At 46.4% G+C, this 16,604-nt stretch overlaps 1 protein-coding gene across 13 annotated transcripts in view; it reads left to right on the top strand.

Annotated features, from left to right (window-relative positions):
- ppargc1a (peroxisome proliferator-activated receptor gamma, coactivator 1 alpha) overlaps window positions 1-16,604 on the top strand; it is a 307,965-nt gene that overhangs the window by 290,890 nt on the left and 471 nt on the right. For 5 of the 13 annotated variants that reach the window (XM_033652035.2, XM_033652034.2, XM_033652038.2 and 2 more), the window contains exons 5-12: window positions 769-2,125; window positions 3,064-3,109; window positions 3,312-3,385; window positions 6,905-8,132; window positions 9,912-10,004; window positions 10,977-11,097; window positions 12,943-13,064; window positions 13,417-13,568. In XM_033652035.2, the coding sequence (XP_033507926.2) occupies window positions 769-2,125; window positions 3,064-3,109; window positions 3,312-3,385; window positions 6,905-8,132; window positions 9,912-10,004; window positions 10,977-11,097; window positions 12,943-13,064; window positions 13,417-13,568 (3,193 nt within the window). The remainder of the gene's footprint in view (window positions 1-768; window positions 2,126-3,063; window positions 3,110-3,311; window positions 3,386-6,904; window positions 8,133-9,911; window positions 10,005-10,976; window positions 11,098-12,942; window positions 13,065-13,416; window positions 13,569-16,604) is intronic. The other 8 variants (XM_033652043.2, XM_033652042.2, XM_033652046.2 and 5 more) reach the window with 2 other exon arrangements.

Below are 16,604 nucleotides of genomic sequence, written 5' to 3'. Positions count from 1 at the left end.
AAATATCAGACTTGATGTTCTCATTAGACGGCTCTCAAAAGGATTTTTTTCTAACGGGGCGGAGTTGATTAAGATTAATTTTAGTCAGTGTAACTATCATAGGTTTACGAATGTGAATAAATAAAGTATGTGATTTCAGTAATCTGTTTGCATTTCAAGTCAGAACGTGACATATTGTATGTTCCGTGTCATCTACAGCTTACAGCATTTGATCATTTGCTCTTGTTTGGGGAAAAAAATGTCTACTTGTTTTATGCTCTCCCTAGTGTTTGAAATCCTCTAAATGTAAAAAGCACTTGTATGTGATCAGATTGTGTGGTAAACACAACACAGACATAGATTAGTGTGTGTTGCCCATACTATGTTTGCACATGCAGTGCGTCAACCTTCCTCACATGGTCTATTTTCATACTGTGCCTTTGAGTCATCCATTTCTGGAGCACAGCGAATGAGGACTCCCGGAGGACATGGTGCGCGTACAGAGTGGCGCGGTGGTGCTCGCAGGGCCACACAATTAAGATGATGGGCGGACCGCACTCCCAACATCGCCTCCCAGACAGTTGGGCAACCACTGCTCTCAGGCTGTCTGAGTCCCTCTCTCTGGCTCCATCTCAACTTTTATTTTTGTGCCAAATAAAGCACTTAACATTTCTCACAACTGGATCAACTGCACTGTACTAACAAGAGTGAGCAAAACTTTTTATTTAAGCAAACAAATTTACTTTCCCTCTCTCTCTCTCTCTCTCTCTGTCTTATTGTGTTGCACAGACGGCGAGCCCCTGGAATGGCAAAGCAAGAGGGGGCTCCAGCCAACAGAACCGCCCGGTGAGGCGACCTTGCACAGAGCTGCTGAAATACCTAACAGCCACCGATGACATCCTGCTCCACACCAAAGCCAGTGAAGCCAAGAGCACCTGGGGGGGTGCCAGTAGCAGGGACAAGAGTGGCCTGGGTCTTGGTGCCTCCTCCTCTTCCTCTTCGCCATCCTCGTCATCCACCTCCTCGTTCTCCTCCCTCTCCTCCACCTCCTCTTCCTCTTCTTCCACCACCTCCAAGAAGAAGTCATCTGTGCCATCTCAACAACAACAACAACAACATCAGCAGCAGCAGCAGCAGCCGCCGCAGCAGCATCACCAGCGAGGTGAGAGCCGGGCTGCAGGCGAGTGTAGTGTGGCTGGTGTTGGGGCTGGGAAGTGGCAGCGTTGCACTCACGATGACGGGGTTGAGGAGTCGGAGGGTGCTTCTATCCCTGTCGGCCACAGAACCTCCACCTGCGGCCATGCCTGCCCCAAACTGGAGCACGGGCCGCCCAGTGAAGAAGGAAGGCCGCCAGGCGATGTGGGCCGCCTGGCCGCCGCTAGGTTTATTAGGTATATGCATTCTTATTCCCTCCCTCCCCGAGAGGTGAGTCACAGCTGTGAGCATTGCCGAGAGGCTGCGGGCGCCACTCAGGCTAGTGAGGGCTTTGGCAGGCAAGGCCGTAGAAACAGTAGTGGTGCCGGCCATGCACCACATAGGCACATCACAGTGACTATTAGGAAAAGAGATGAGAAGCCGGGGCACCCCTTACTTAGCCAGCTGCTCACCTCCAAACAGAGGCCCGCTCAGTATCGAGCCCATCTACTCCCACCTAAGATCACCCCCTTACCCAGCACTCAGAGCAAATCAGCAGGTAGGAGGTCTGAGAGCCCAGCACAGGCTCCCTCAAAGGTGGAGGAGGAAGAGTTGGGAGGGACCACTGATTGTAGAATCCAGGGAGCAAGTCAGCTTGAAGAGCCTGACGCAGGGTCCCTGTTGTCACCTCTCGCGTTAGACCTAGAGAGCTGGGTTAACCAGCCAGACTCAGGGCTAGACATGGGCTTTGGACTAGACCTTGGGTGGCTAAACCAGGGGGTCTATGGGGAGGATGTTGACCATGATGATGATGATGATGATGGTGTTGATGATGATGATGATGATGATGACCATGTCACGGGCAGCCCCACAGCGGTGCTCTCACAGGGCCCACTCTTCCCAGATACTAGAATTGCAGAGCCCGCCCCTCCCTGCATCATACAAGGGCAAGGGCACCCACACAGGCAGGCACTCAGCGAGCACCCCGACGACCAGGGCCTCCCGTTGTTAGGTAATCATGACTGCATCCCCCCCACTGGCCTTATCTCTGCTCTCTCTCTTCTCCCTCTCCTGCTCTAACCACTTCCCAGTTTGACTTCACAACTAACCCCTATTCTAATTCGAATCTAACAGTCATTCTGAGGGCATAAACAATGACAACAAACCGCCTGCTAGCCAATGCTTTTTGCTAGTCCCGGAGGCATTCTTTTAAATTTAAATAGAGTGAGATTTTTTTGTTTTTTAAAAGGAGGGGGTGGGAAAAGGGGCGAGCCTTGTCTTGCTACTGTACGTCTTGTATTCATAAAGTCGACCCTTGAACCATCTTTGGCTGATTGAGCTGAGTGTGCTGAATATGTACATTTAGACTCAGAGCCCGGGTGCTGCTCTTTAGCGTCATGCTACTGTACTAAAGCCACGTTCCCTTAGCTGGAGCACAGGTCGGCCAGAGCCTCGGGCAACTGCACAAGCTTCCTTGACTCTCCTTTCTTCCTTCTTTTTTTCCCCTCCTCTGCTGTTGGTGCATGCGATTATGACTTTATTTTTGTCCAGAGAGGGGCTCACCCACTGTCATGTGTCTTGTTTGTGGCATCGTCTCTTTATGTCCTTATTCCATTTTCGATCTGTTTGTTGTCTTGAGCGGGGTATGTCTGTGTCTAGACACCTGTGAAATCCGTACCATCACTTCATCCTGCCTCACAGAGTGGACAGTCTATCTTTAAGACAATTAATTGTAAAAACGGGGTCAATCTAAAAATATATGGTTTTTATACTAGTGTCCATAGAAAGGCTTTCTAACCAGGTATGAGTGTTTTGTTTTTTTTTCGTAGTAATAATTGCATTTAATGAGCCAATTTGAGATTAATTGTTGCAGAATGTGGACCTGTTCTCTTCTGCCAATGAGTGTTATACCTAGGTCAATAATTACCCATGCTCCTTTGTGTTCTGCAGCCAAACCAACCACCTTGCCACTTCCTTTGACCCCAGAGTCTCCAAAGTAAGTGTGAGAAGTTTTTCCACATTATTCTAGGCAAAGACGCAACAACAAACCACAGAGAAAAATACAAAGAGAGCCAAAGATAACAGACTAGAATCCAAGTTGAGGCATTTTTGTGACTCATTTCCATTTCTTAGATCACAAAAGCCTCTCTCACGTTCACCTGAGGAGTAAAAAAGTCGCCCTTTTTTTTGTCTTCCAGTGACCACAAGGGATCACCGTTTGAGAACAAAACCATTGAACGCACATTAAGTGTGGAGATTGCTGGAACCCCAGGTAAGCACACTTACCATCTGCACATATTATTAATGATTTAAAATAAAGTGGAGATTCTCACTTCCCTGTTGTGGCTAGTAATGGGTTAACGCCGGCTTTTCCAACATCTTGATAGTTCCATCCCAGTTCAGAGTTCAAGGTGAAGGCATAGGAGAACATCTTTATGTGCCTGAGTATTGATTAGGCTTTCCAATCTTTTCAGGGTTTATTAGCAAAACCCCTCCCATCCCACACCACCTCCCCTCCCCCTCGTTACTGAAGAGTTAATATGCTTTTCCTCTTCCTCAATCAGATCCTAATGCTCTCTGACTGACAGCTTACTTAGCCTACACATCATAGGAAAATTGAAATGGCAGTGTTATTGTTTTAATTGGTTTTGCGGTGTAATTCACTTTCGCCTGTACGATCTGTGCCGTCCTTTCCTTAGGTCCCTAGACATACAGGCAATTAGATCAGCTGACTGGGGAGTCACTTTCTAATGTTAAGACTCGTATGCAAAGAATGCTGTTTTGTAAATGGAGTCGGCGCGATGGTTTTTTCCAGCATCATTATTGACATCATCCTTTTGTGTTATTGAGTTATAATTAACTCCATCAGAACAAGATATAGGCAAAAGGTAATTACAAAACAAATATTGAAGAGAATGCCAGTGAACACTGGGGGTTATACCTCTCTCTTTGCAAACCCAATCAGTAATTACCCCCTTTCTCTCTCAGATTAATCATCTAAGGTCAATAAAAACAAAATGGCTGCCCTTTAGCCCCTCATTCTGTGTGATGTTGCGCTTGCCCTTTAGGGTATTCATTTACCAGCAGGTAATACATACCTCATGTCTGCCCCCTGCACCCTCTACTTAGCTCTTGTGGGGGATAAAAATTTGTGACACATCAGACCCCAAGAGATCTCCCTCTGTCCCTCTGACCTTGGTCAAAGTGCCGTTTAACCCTTTTGTGTAGATAAGCTTTCGGGGTCAAAGGGGACGCCTGTTGAGACCTAAAGAAGGGAAAGAGCCAAGCTGCTTAAGCTCTGGGGCAATCAAGCACGGTTAATATTTCTTCCTGTTTTACTGCACGTGGGTGAGTTTATTGACCTGTGGCCAAGTCTGGGCGTCCGTTTTGTTCCACTGCGTCCATTTTACAAGCACGGTCAAATAAAGCCCTTCACCTGACTTTACTATCCTAAGCAAATTTAGAATTGAATATTAGCAGGAAAAGTCATTAGTCCAGAAAGCTCCAGGATACTGAGCCCCTTTCCTACTTAGGGATTGGCTTTTGAGTCTCGTGCTGCATGAGACAGATGGATACAGATCCCGGTAAGCGGAGGCGAGAGCTTTGAGGTCCGGAGTTACACGTCCTTTGCAGATTTACACTCAAAACGTCCACCTTCAAGGCAGGTCGACAACTCACTGATGGAACTTTCCATGAATTGCTGCCAGTTAATTATTTTATGCCTTTATGATGAGTTGTAGTAGTAGTAGTGGTTACTCTTTCATAGAAAGATAATTTTAATTATCAGTTGGACCCGTACATCGTGTTCTGAGCCAAATGTTTAATACTAAACAAAATCAACTTTTGGACTGTTGGCAGCATGTTGTCTTGACACCTCTCAGATAGGTACAGTAAAGGCTACAACAGGCAGTAAGCCCCCTGGGATCTGACTGTTGTGGCCTAATCTCTGCCAAGCTAATAGATTTACCCTACACTGCCTTGTTGTCTTTAATTACTGTATCTCATGACACCGGGGTGGTCTGTGTGTTGCTGTTTGCATGGCTTACCGCCGGATCAACTCTTTAAGCGTGGAGTTTTTATTCGCTCCGAGGTCTCCTTGCAATTTACAGCCGGACAGGAAAAAAAGATTACAAGCCCCTCCTCTTTCTTTCTGTCTTGTTCACTTGCCTCACCGTTTTCTCTCCGGTGGCTATATGATTGGTGTTTGTGTCTGCGGCTCATCCATCACTAGCAAGTTTGACTGAGAGGCACATATTTATCTAATTCTGATTTATTTCACCCCCGTTGCTAATGGCTCCTAGTTTATGACCCCACGCGCACATTGTTTTGGACAGATGGCGCTTCATTGGCGAAACAGAAGTTCCTCAGGCATTGTGTAGCCCCCCACCTCCCTCTCTGCCTTCTCCTTTTCATAGCTCATTTCATTGGCGTAATGTATATATATCTATATGCCTATATCATTATCAGAGCTGAGAGAAGAGGGGAGACAAGCAGGGAAAAAGAGGGGAGTGGGGGCTTGCAGTCCTACTTACAGACACATCCAGATAATAAGTAGGATGATAAGCCGTTGGATCAGGCATTCCAAACACAGCAAGTGGTTTCAGAAACTTGCATATTTATGTATCGGGCTCCCGCACCCTCTTTGCCAAGCTGTCTCCGCCATGCATACTCTAACACTGGATTTGATACTAATAGCTGTCATTTGGTGCAATTCACCAGCAAGGGAAGAATGATGTGCATTATAAGAAAGGCAAAGAAGAGGGGAGAGCGTAGGTGTTTCAAAGTGCTTGACTCCAGTGAGAGACTGTTAGTGACGAGCGCGCGCGTGTGTGTGTGGGCACATTTGTTCTGCGTGAGACAGAAACAGGATAGGATGCCGAGAGACGGAAAGGGTGAAATAGAGATTGATCCAGGGAAGATGGCAGACAGGAAGAGAGGAAAAAGGCGAGAATACAAGACTAAAGGAGGAGAGGGAAGAGAGGGAGAGAGTAATGGTGGCGGCTGTTTGTGTGAGTGCATTAACAATGCTATAAAGTGGGCTCATCTCAGGACTTCCCATATAACTGCCATCTGTCTGGTTGTAAATCTGTAGGAGGCTGGGGAAAGATGGGGGGGCAAGCAGTAGGGACATGCCATCTGAGAAGAATGACATCCCATTCGCCAGTTCTTCCTTTGCTTCCATGACATAGCATGGCAACATCACCAGGCATGCTAACATTTCTTCCTACTTTGTTTCACAGAAAAAGGAGACAGTGCTGGATAATCTTGAAACATGCACAGCGTCATGTCAGTAATTGTTCTTTCAGACCGATAAAAAAGGTCTTTGGTTTTTATTCAGATGAATTGGCCGCTGTCCAGTGGAGACATTTATGTGCGGCAGGCAGAGATATGATACATGTACTTTAATTTTTTTTTCATCGGCTGCATTACGTTTGTCCTCTGCAGGGTTTTGTGTTGTGTTTTGTTTTTTTTTTTTCCATGAAAAGGGATCTTTCCAAGGTCAGAGAGGAAGGGGATGGCAAGTCATCCGTATTACAGCACCACCGTATTAAGTTACACCAAGCATTACATTAATCTGTCAAGATTGCAATAAAATAGAGATCAGGATTAGGCCAAGTGAAAGTGAATATTTTAATCAGGCATGTATCTGTGTCCACTGTCCATAAACTGACCTGGGAGTTTATAGATGAGAGAGAGAAGGAGGGAGAGGGGGGTACTTGCATTATGATTCCATTTTCATTTCATTGCCCCCCACCTCTCCACCAACCTCTGTCTTTCCCTCCCCCTGCAGGTCTGACACCACCTACCACGCCCCCACACAAAGCCAGTCAAGAGAATCCTTTCAAAGCATCGCTCAAAACCAAGTTGTCTTCATGTTCCTCATCGGCCTTGGCATGCAAAAGAGCCAGGCTGAGCGAATTGGGCCCCGGCGCTCTGGCCCCGGCCCCAGGTGCCTCAGGCGGGGGCCCCACCAGGAAGGGTCCCGAACAGACTGAGCTTTATGCCCAGCTGAGCAAAGCGTCCACCACGCTACCTTACTCCGTCACCCAACACACTGTCGGGGGCGGCCTTGAGGAGCATCCCAGCACTAGCAACAATAAGCGGGCGGCGCCCCGCGGCTACAGTGACCATGACTATTGCCAAGCTAGAGCTAAGAAGGACGGCAGCACAGCCACTGTTACCATGACTACAGCAGCGGAAATGACAGCCACCTCAGGTGCCACCGCTGCTCCCATGCCTACTGCAGGCAAAGCGGAGGACAGGCATGTCGAATGTAAGGACTCAGCCATGCCACCATCCTCTTCATCTTCATCTTCTTGTTCTCCATCATCAGCTTCATCTGGTCCTTTGGCTAAGCAGCAAAATGTTGCCTCTGTGAATGGAGAAGCAGCCCGGGTCCAGGAGTTAGGGAAGCAGACCCTTACACAAACCACCCAGATCCCCTCACAAGAGGCCAACACTGACTGGGACCAACAACACTCTTCTGCCATCAGCCGGAAGCTCCTGTGTGACCAGGAAATCAGAGCAGAACTCAACAAGCACTTTGGCCACCCCTTACACGCTCTTTATAACCAGGGTGGCCAGGAGAGAGAACCAGGCAGCAAACCAAGTAAGGCTGCAGCCCCAAAGTCCCTTGAGGAGGGAGAGAATGGCTACTACCCCCAGAGGCTGGCTGGCTCCAGCTACCTGCACCCAGGGTTCCTGCCCTTCCAGGATGAGCTTGAGCTGGGTGAGGGCCGTGAGAGTCGCTTCCTCTATCCGTGGGAGGGCACCCCTCTGGAACTACTCTTTGACTGCCCCCCCTGCTCTCCCTCCTGTTCCCCACCATCCAGCTGCTCCCCTTCACGAGGCTCCGTCTCCCCACCTTCCTCCCTCCTCCTCTCGCCCAGCAGGCCTTTCTGCTGGACCAGCAGCGGATCCCGCTCCCGTTCTCGCTCCTACTCCGGCTCCCGCAGCTCCTCCTCGCACTACCGGAGGCGCTCCCTCTCCAGCTCACCTGACAGACGCCCCTCGTCCTGGTAAGTCTTTTCTCCCACCCACACACACACACACACACACAAAAACACACACCTCCTGCTTGTGTTGGCTGAGCCTTGGCTGCTCCCCTCCCATGCAGTTTATACAGGGCTCGGAGCTGGCAGGGGATCTAGCTTAGGAGTGTAAAACAGGCCTGATCAGTCGTCAGAGCTGGTGTCAGACAGGATAGACCCTGGAGACTCTCAGCATGGGTTCTTGACCTCCTGCTAGTCTTTGTCTTGCCTGGACTAAGTGCAGGATAGATTTGGCAAGTGTTGCACAAAGAGATTTAACAGGTGAGAGCGAGGCGGAATGGAGTCTAACCAAATTGTCTGCAGTTGTTACACAAACCAAATTCTGCCTTTTAAACCAGGTGGCACTTCAATGTCTCTGAAGTGACAATGGGGAAAAACGAGTGTTTGAATGGTGCGATCTCCCTTAAAACGACACACAACGAACAAAAACAGGAAAAAACCCTGAACATGAAACGTGCCAGAGGCACTGGACTTTTGAAAAGTCTGAGTTTTAATCTCTAGGCAGGGAGTTTTATTTGAGTGTCTTCCTAACACTCGCCCCCCTCCTCACTCTCTCTCCCTCGCATGCTCCTCTTTTTTTGTTTGATGCCGGGGCTATTGTTTTAAGCGGCAGCTGTTGTTTTTACTGAGTGGCAAACCCTCCTCTTTTACATCCCCAGAGATGAAAGCCAAATCCAGGCTGTGGGAATGTAGTCTCAAAACCCCTCTCAAAAGAGACTCCTATCATCATACCTCTGTGTGAGAACTACATTTCCCATGCTTCCCTTTGATCAGAGCTGAGGGGGTTTCTGTGTCTGTTTTTCTGGTAGAAGAACAGAGGCAGACCGTAGTTACCGAGAAGGATGTGAGTAAATTAAGTTTGTCAGTAGTAGTTCATTGAGTGCCTCACAGTGTTGGACTCCACTGCGGTGACTCAGTTTGTTTGCCTGATTACTTAAAGGTCAGTTTACTCCAGAGAGCCAATAGAATCACTTCACTCTGCTCGGGCCCTTGTTCTTGTGCTCAACACCAGCTCGCTCACAAATTATACAGTAATAGTCTCAAGGCGTCCGATCAGAAACTGACACTGACAAGCTTTCTGAAAATACCGTGTAGGGATTGCAAGTCGCGAAAGCAACAGAACAAGAAGCTTGTTATATTTTCGTGCAAGGAAGAGATAAATAGAATTTCAGCAAAATAATTCTCAAAATCCCTCCTCTCTGTTTCAACTTTCGCAGCATCAGATCCTCGGTCTCTCTTTTGCTTCACTGAGCTTCCAAAACTTCTCTCCCTCCATCATTCAGCTCTTCCTTCTTCAGCAGCGCTTCAATAATTAAGCATCAGAAGCTTAAGGAGTGCAGCGGTACAAGCTCTACAGTCAGCTCACCAGGGCCGACAGTATTGACCATTTCCTCATACAACATAGATAGCAGGTGCATGTATATGCCAGCTCAGGTGTGTATAAAAGTTCTGCAGAAAATCATGCACACTTTCCGTGGCCATGGGTGAGATTAGGAGAGTACAGGATGCGTTTATCTGGAATTAACCCAGTTTCTAACATCTAAACGGGTCTTGTGAATATCAAAGAGGTTAATTTGGTTCCCAAAGCCAAGAACAAATTAACCAAGGTGTCACAAGTTTGCAGGAGTCATCAGTATGTCGTATGATTTATTTAAACTTTTTATTTCTAACGTGTGAGATGAACAGTATTCCTAGGTGCTGCTAAAATAAAATCTTCGTGTTTAAGACTTTCTGTTTCCCCCGCAGGTCTCGTCACAACACAGATTCAAGCACCTTTCGTTCCAGGACTCACAAGAGCCCCCACACTCAGTCTCGATCTCCTCTCAGCCGCAGGCCAAGGTGATTATTTTAAATGCATTATTTTACCTCTAGGCTTACATGTTTTATGGACCATTGTTTGTTGCCTTTTTCAGGTTTTGGACAAATGTTTATGCTTTGAAACTGTCTGGCAAAATTCATGGCTGAATAACAGTCGGTGTAACAGCAGCGAAAGTAACTTCTCCCTGTCACCACTCAGTTTGATTTCTTTGTGATTCCCTTTTCACAGTGAGACGGAAGCTTTTTCGCAGTCAGTCCCATCCACACAGGGGCCCGTCACAAACATTCAGGGCAAATATGTTTAATTGATCATGTTTTATTGGACGAGTGACAGAAGAATCCCAAATCATACTGATAGACATTCATACTTCACTCATGAGTTTGACGCTCGCAGCTATAATGACGCTCATTCAACTCAGTGCCTCTGTAGTTTTCCATGAGCCACTGCAGAGGGGACCGTTTCATATGCAGAGAAGGACTGTCACAGCGCAGGAAGGGAGAGGGAGGGAGAGAGGGAGGGAGACTGACACCATCTCAGCGCTCCGAGCTGATTTGGCACCCACGGGCCTAATGACACCCGACAAGCCCGAGAGTCGCTCATCAGTCGAAAACTTAACGGACACGTCTTGCGCTAGTCTGGGGTGGGGGAGAAAGTTGCACTTTCCTTCTTGATGAAGCCCTAACTAAGCAGAAAGTAATGACATGTGAAGTTGTGCTGACAGTTGCAGCTGCCTGGCTCCCCGACCGCGCTGCTCGCCGGCATTCCCGCGGGCCTATCCTGCGGGCTCCGTAATCATAGCGATGGCAAAGAGACATCTTATTAACATGTCCATTTCCTTCTCCTTTGCAAGCCCCTTCTCAACCATCAGAAAATAGGGGACTACTCCTTGGTGAATACTCGCAATTGTTTTTAGCAGGCATCGACAGGAAGGGTGGATTTACAGTAGAGGACGAGTGAGGACGGTGATGTCACACGTATCCTTTCCTCCGCAGGTATGACAGCTACGAGGAGTACCAGCATGAGAGGCTGAAGAGGGAGGAGTACCGCCGGGACTACGAGAAGCGGGAGTTCGAAAGGGCCGAGCAGAGAGAGAGGCAAAGGCAAAAAGCAATAGTGAGTCGAGTGACACCATCTAATTTCCTCCGTCACCTTTTTTTTTTCTTCTTCCTGTGTTCAACTTTACGTAACTCCTGCCGACACTGATAAAAGACCGCATGCAATCACTGCTTTGGCACATGTGGAAACCTCCCACAGACACACACATTGCTTAGGATGAGACAGCCCTCCAGCCCAGTACCACAGTGTCTCCCTACTGAAAGAGCACATACAAAGTGAGTTCCTGAATGATTCAGGCGACAGGCCCTTCCTTTTTATCTCCGGGTTGTGTATTTTTAACGTCTCCGTCGTCTGGAAACACTGTCGACTCTTATTAATCACACCACAGGGGTAAAATGTTAAAATAGTGCAAAACAGAAACTAGGAGAGCAAGACGAAGGAAAGGACGAAAAGAAACGGCCACTGATTCTCTTGAGCTCTTTTTCCCTTTTCTGTATCTGTTTCAAAATTCAGCCCCGATGCAGTGAATATCACATTTCTCCCGTATCTCCGCTCTCCATGTCTCAGTGTGAAATTACTCAGGTTTCCAGCGGGGTAACGCCACCACCACCCGTTGATAAAGCACACATTAAATGATGCAGTAATGCAAACGTGGCTTGGCATGCATACATTTTCAGAGATGGAAAGACAAACAATTACGAGCAGCGAAGCTCAAGCTGTCAAACAAGGTTTGGGAGGCCAGGGGTGTGAAAGCATCTCCTTCTGTCTGTCTGTCTGTCTGTCTCTCTCCGGCTCTGTTTTTTGCCTCATTCTCTCACTCACTCACTCACTTACACACCCACACACACAGGCAGCCCTCAGGGTGCCATCAAGAGAAGACCGCCTATTTATCAGTTGTCAGCAACTAAACCCCTAATTCAGCAAATACTTTTTTTGTCTCAAACAGTATGTAAGCATTAAAGAGAGACGGTGGAAAAAAAGCATATAAACAGTCATCTGTAGTTAATTTGTATCTTTCTCGGCTACTCTATAGAGGTCTAACAGGGCAAAGGTGAACTTCGAGTTTAGCACCAGGCAACTGATTTACATGTATGTTACTGCTACCCTCAAGACAGCATTCAAAATTTCAACGGGCCTCAGTGGACTTGCCCTGGTAATGGCAAGTAAATGAATGAATAAATAAATAATACAAGTGATACACTATAGCCCCAGGCTTGTGCTGCATTATATGATTAGCAGATGCAATTAAACTACTCAAAAGCCATAATTGCAGCCTGGTGCCGTTTGTTCCTAAATTATTCTGCTATGACCCCCGTGTCCTCTGAGGTTGAAGGAAATCTGTGGTTTTTTGCCCTGTGGCTCACCACCGCTGCTCTTAATGCTCCCTCGCTCTTGGATGTGAATACCCGTACAGTATTAACTGACCGTGCCTAGTTCGCTGTGCATTGTGAGTTTGAAGTCGGAAGGGAAACAGACTTTTTTGATCTATGGCTGAGTCACCCCCCCCCCCCCCCCCCCCCCCCCCGCTTTATTTTTAGCCCTCACAAAAAAAGAAGAAGCAGCCCCCAAACTTGAGACATGGCATCATTTGATAAAAATCACTCTGCCTCCAGTTGATGAGTTGCAGAAAGAAAGAGGAATTGTAGTGCCAAGGCAGACTGACGGCGCTTCCAAACTGCAACTCTATCAGATAACAGGAAGCAGGCTGAAGCAATCACAGAGAAACACAACAGACAGACAGTGGAGAGGGACAAAAAAACGGGGGGCGAAAGTCAGCTGCAGTATCCACAGGAGTGATCAAGACCAATTCATTAGAGCTCGGTGAAGAAAGAGAGGGGAAAAGGAAAACAGACTCCCCTTTTAATCTCCTTCCTCCCCTCTGTCTTTACTCTTAACGAGCAGGAGGAGAGACGGGTGGTGTACGTGGGGCGACTGAGGTCCGACTGCACCCGGACAGAGTTGAAGCGCCGCTTTGAAGTCTTTGGCGAAATTGAAGAATGTGCAGTGAACCTGAGGGACGATGGGTAAGGCCCCAGGACTTTCTGTGCATGTGTGTGTGCATCTATATAGTAGGTAGGGGAATTGGGAACATTTATTTGACCATTCCTAACCTTTTGATGTCATGTAATGCACAAAATCTGCTGCTGCAGCTGCTCAGCAAAGGCAAGTGTAAGACAAAGACAGAGCTTGTGCAGTCTCAAAGCGTCTCCTGAGCCATCTAGTTCTTCGCCTATGGAGCCCCAAAGATACACTTTTATTGATTCTCTTTTGCATATAAATAGCGTGATCGTCATCTAAGACAAGGCCCCCCCCCCTTGTTCAGTTATTGTCGCCCCACAGCACCACTCTGATGTATCGTTTTCTATTCTTGACCAGGGACAATTTTGGCTTCATCACGTACCGCTACACTTGTGACGCCTTTGCCGCCCTTGAGAACGGACACACCTTACGCAGGTCAAACGAGCCTCAGTTCGAGCTGTGCTTTGGCGGACAAAAGCAGTTCTGCAAATCACATTACACAGACTTGGGTAAGTGCAGCTTTGTTGTTCTCTCCATCAGCCCCCTGCAGCCATGCAGTATATTTGCGTAGCTGGGAGGACTGTCAGTGAAAATAGGGAGGATGAAAAAAGGGGAAAGAGGGGGGAAATAAGACAGGAAAAAAAAGCACTGCTTCCAGATCAAAAGAGACCCGTCTCTGTAACAGCTCTGAATGTGTCCACCAGGCATTCATAGCTCAAAAGGGCGAAGAGAGTTCAGAGGTCAGTCTGTGAACACACCAAGAATAGAGCTCCATTTCCTCCCTGCTTGTAGCTGTAGTATCTTAAGAAAAACACGATGGAATCCATTACTCATGTGGACGCAGGATGCTTGTTGCTACTTTGTTGATATGAAACGTAAGACATTAGGGGGAGAGATAGCACTTAAAAGCATGTGCACAGATGTGTTGTTATCTACCGTCGGATACATGTGTGTGGGAATCACTTTAAGAGCATGGCAGAGAGGAGAGGAGGGAGGAGCATGGATGAAATTATGTGGAAAAAGGTGCGGCAGAAGAAAGACAAGAAAAGAGATGAGGTGAGGAAGAGGAAGGTGGGAGCAAGGTTAAGTCCCAGCAACCTCCCCCCTCCCTCCCTCTGGAGTGAGTTTCCATCTGTTGCCAGCTGTTGGGGTGCTGAAAGGAGGTAGAGTCTTGATGTGGCATGTAGGGGCCGGTCATTTACATAGAGGGAGGGGCCACTGTGGGTGCATACCTACTTATGCACACCTACTGCCTTTGTGGGGAGTCAGGGGGTCGTGGCCGACTGCAGGATAGCAGAATTCATCCAAGTGATTCCATAGAGTGTGGGCGAGCTTCTCTATTGACCGATAGAGAAATCTGTACTCAAATGGATGTGTCATTTGATTAAATAAAATGCAAAATATCAATGAAATCACTGCTTTTTTTCTGGCATTATGGCCCGCTTTTGACACAGAGAGAAAAAAAAAAGTGATTCTCTTCTGTTAGTTGCACAATTACACCAGTGGCGATAATTGAGCAGCCATATTGAGACTGAAGTGAGAGATGCCCCATTAAGTCAAGTGTTGCGCACCCACAAAAGATAATCTCCTCCATTCGATGATGACACATCAGATAGGTATTGACTCTTGCATCTGCAGCCAGCTTCTCTGCTGACATTTATTTACCGGGAGGTCAGGAATGTATAATGCACTGCTACAAGAGGGTCAATGGGTCACTAGAGAGAAAGAGAGAGCACTTTCCTCAATAAATGAAGCGGTTGCTATACATTTTCAAAGCACATGCTTGAAGCTATCAGCTTTTAAAGAGAGGACATGATGAGAAATTGACACACAGAGAAACAGTTGCTAATCCTAAAGCCTTGAGGACAGACATTATGCCAAGATTGACTAATCAGTCTGCTGAAATGGAAAGGCCTTCATTCGACCGCCTCTTTGTCAGGAACAGGCTATTTCGGTCGTCCCATACTGATAGCGCAGGATAAAGAGATTGAGAGGAAAGGGAGGATCTTATAATGGTGTGGTATCCAAACCTCTCCCCGTCTTCTGAATCTGGTAGGCTTCTTTTCTGTGCGTTCGGAGACACTGTCCATTAGTTTTAAGTAGAGCACCGGGGTATTTTTCATCCCTCAAGGTGCGCAGCGTGACACAATCAAGCCCTCGGCCATTGCATTAGATCACGACTGGCGTCTTCTGGCTGCCATGGTCATTCCCATTTCTCAAAGCTCTTGGAGTGTGCTGCTGGGCCCTTTGGGGCCCCATTTGTGAAGCTGTCTGTTGGCGGAGATAAGATACTCTTTATGTATTATCAGGTTGATCAGGAAAAATAGGACATGTGAGAGATGAACAGACAGAAGGATTTGCTTTCACATCTGTTGCCTCGGTGTAAAATAAGGCACTTTTTTTTTCCACCCGCACAATTTGAATTCTTTTGTAGTAGTTCACAGGTTGCTATGTAAACACGCAGTTACGGATTGAGACATTTTCTAACTATTCAGTGTGGCCAGCCAAGAAATCTCTCAGCAAATAACCCCTCGTAAAACATTACCTTTAAGTCTGACTCTAGTAGGCTGAGCGTTATCCTTTATTTTTTTCAAGTTTAGCAAATTTCCACTCATGATTTTGTGAAAATTTGACAATATCACACTTAAGGGGAGACACTACAGGTGAATGGTGTCGAACTTTTATTCATTTTTTTTGTATTATAAGTTTTCTGAAATGTTATTTTTGATTATGCAGAGGCATTATCTAATTAAATCTGAACCAATTTGTGTGAATTTCAAGAACAGAAATCTGCACATTGGATAAATCCAGGTTCAAAATTCTTGTTTCATTATGTCAACTCATTAGAGTCAATGGTTTTTACAAAGTGGATTTTGGATGTCTCTTTTTATCACCCCATAATTCAGAAAATACTCCCAACAGCCCTTGAATAATCAATTTTTGCCATGTTTTTAGGGGAAAAAAAGTTGTAAAAATTTAGTCTATGAATGATGTATGAAAAAACCCTCTGTATAAAACTTCAGAATATTGACAGGAATAAAAACTGGAAGGTTTGGTGGGTGTAAATGCCACTGATGTGGAGATTTCTGACTCAAGAGTAAGAGAAAAAACTCATTGTAAAATTTTCATACATTATTAGACAAAAAAAATAGGTTACAGGTGAATAGGGTAAACATTTTAACTTAAAGATACTACCATGAAATTTCCTGAGATGATTACTTACATTAAGAAAATGATTTTTTGCATTGCAAGTTTCTGAAATTTTATGTAAAGTGTGTATATGAGGCATTATTTAATTAAATATGCGCTTTTGCAAGGCTGTTGCTATGGAGTCAACATTGGTGGTGACCAAATCTGACAGGAGCAAAAAGGCCAAACCACATGCAGAACTACAGTATGCTGTAATACTAGAGCCAGCAGCAACAATAATGGCAATTTGTTTAGTTTATTCATGATTATGATTACATTTGTAAAAGATTATTTTGGACACATTTTGAGCATATTTAAATATTGACTAGTGTATGAAAAAAACAAATTTGTTTTTC

This window comes from Epinephelus lanceolatus, chromosome 22 (genome assembly GCF_041903045.1).
Source record: "Epinephelus lanceolatus isolate andai-2023 chromosome 22, ASM4190304v1, whole genome shotgun sequence".
In the NCBI taxonomy this organism is placed as follows: Eukaryota; Metazoa; Chordata; class Actinopteri; order Perciformes; family Serranidae; genus Epinephelus; species Epinephelus lanceolatus.
Note: the sequence above shows the minus strand (reverse complement) of the source record. Positions and strands in the feature narration are given on the sequence as shown.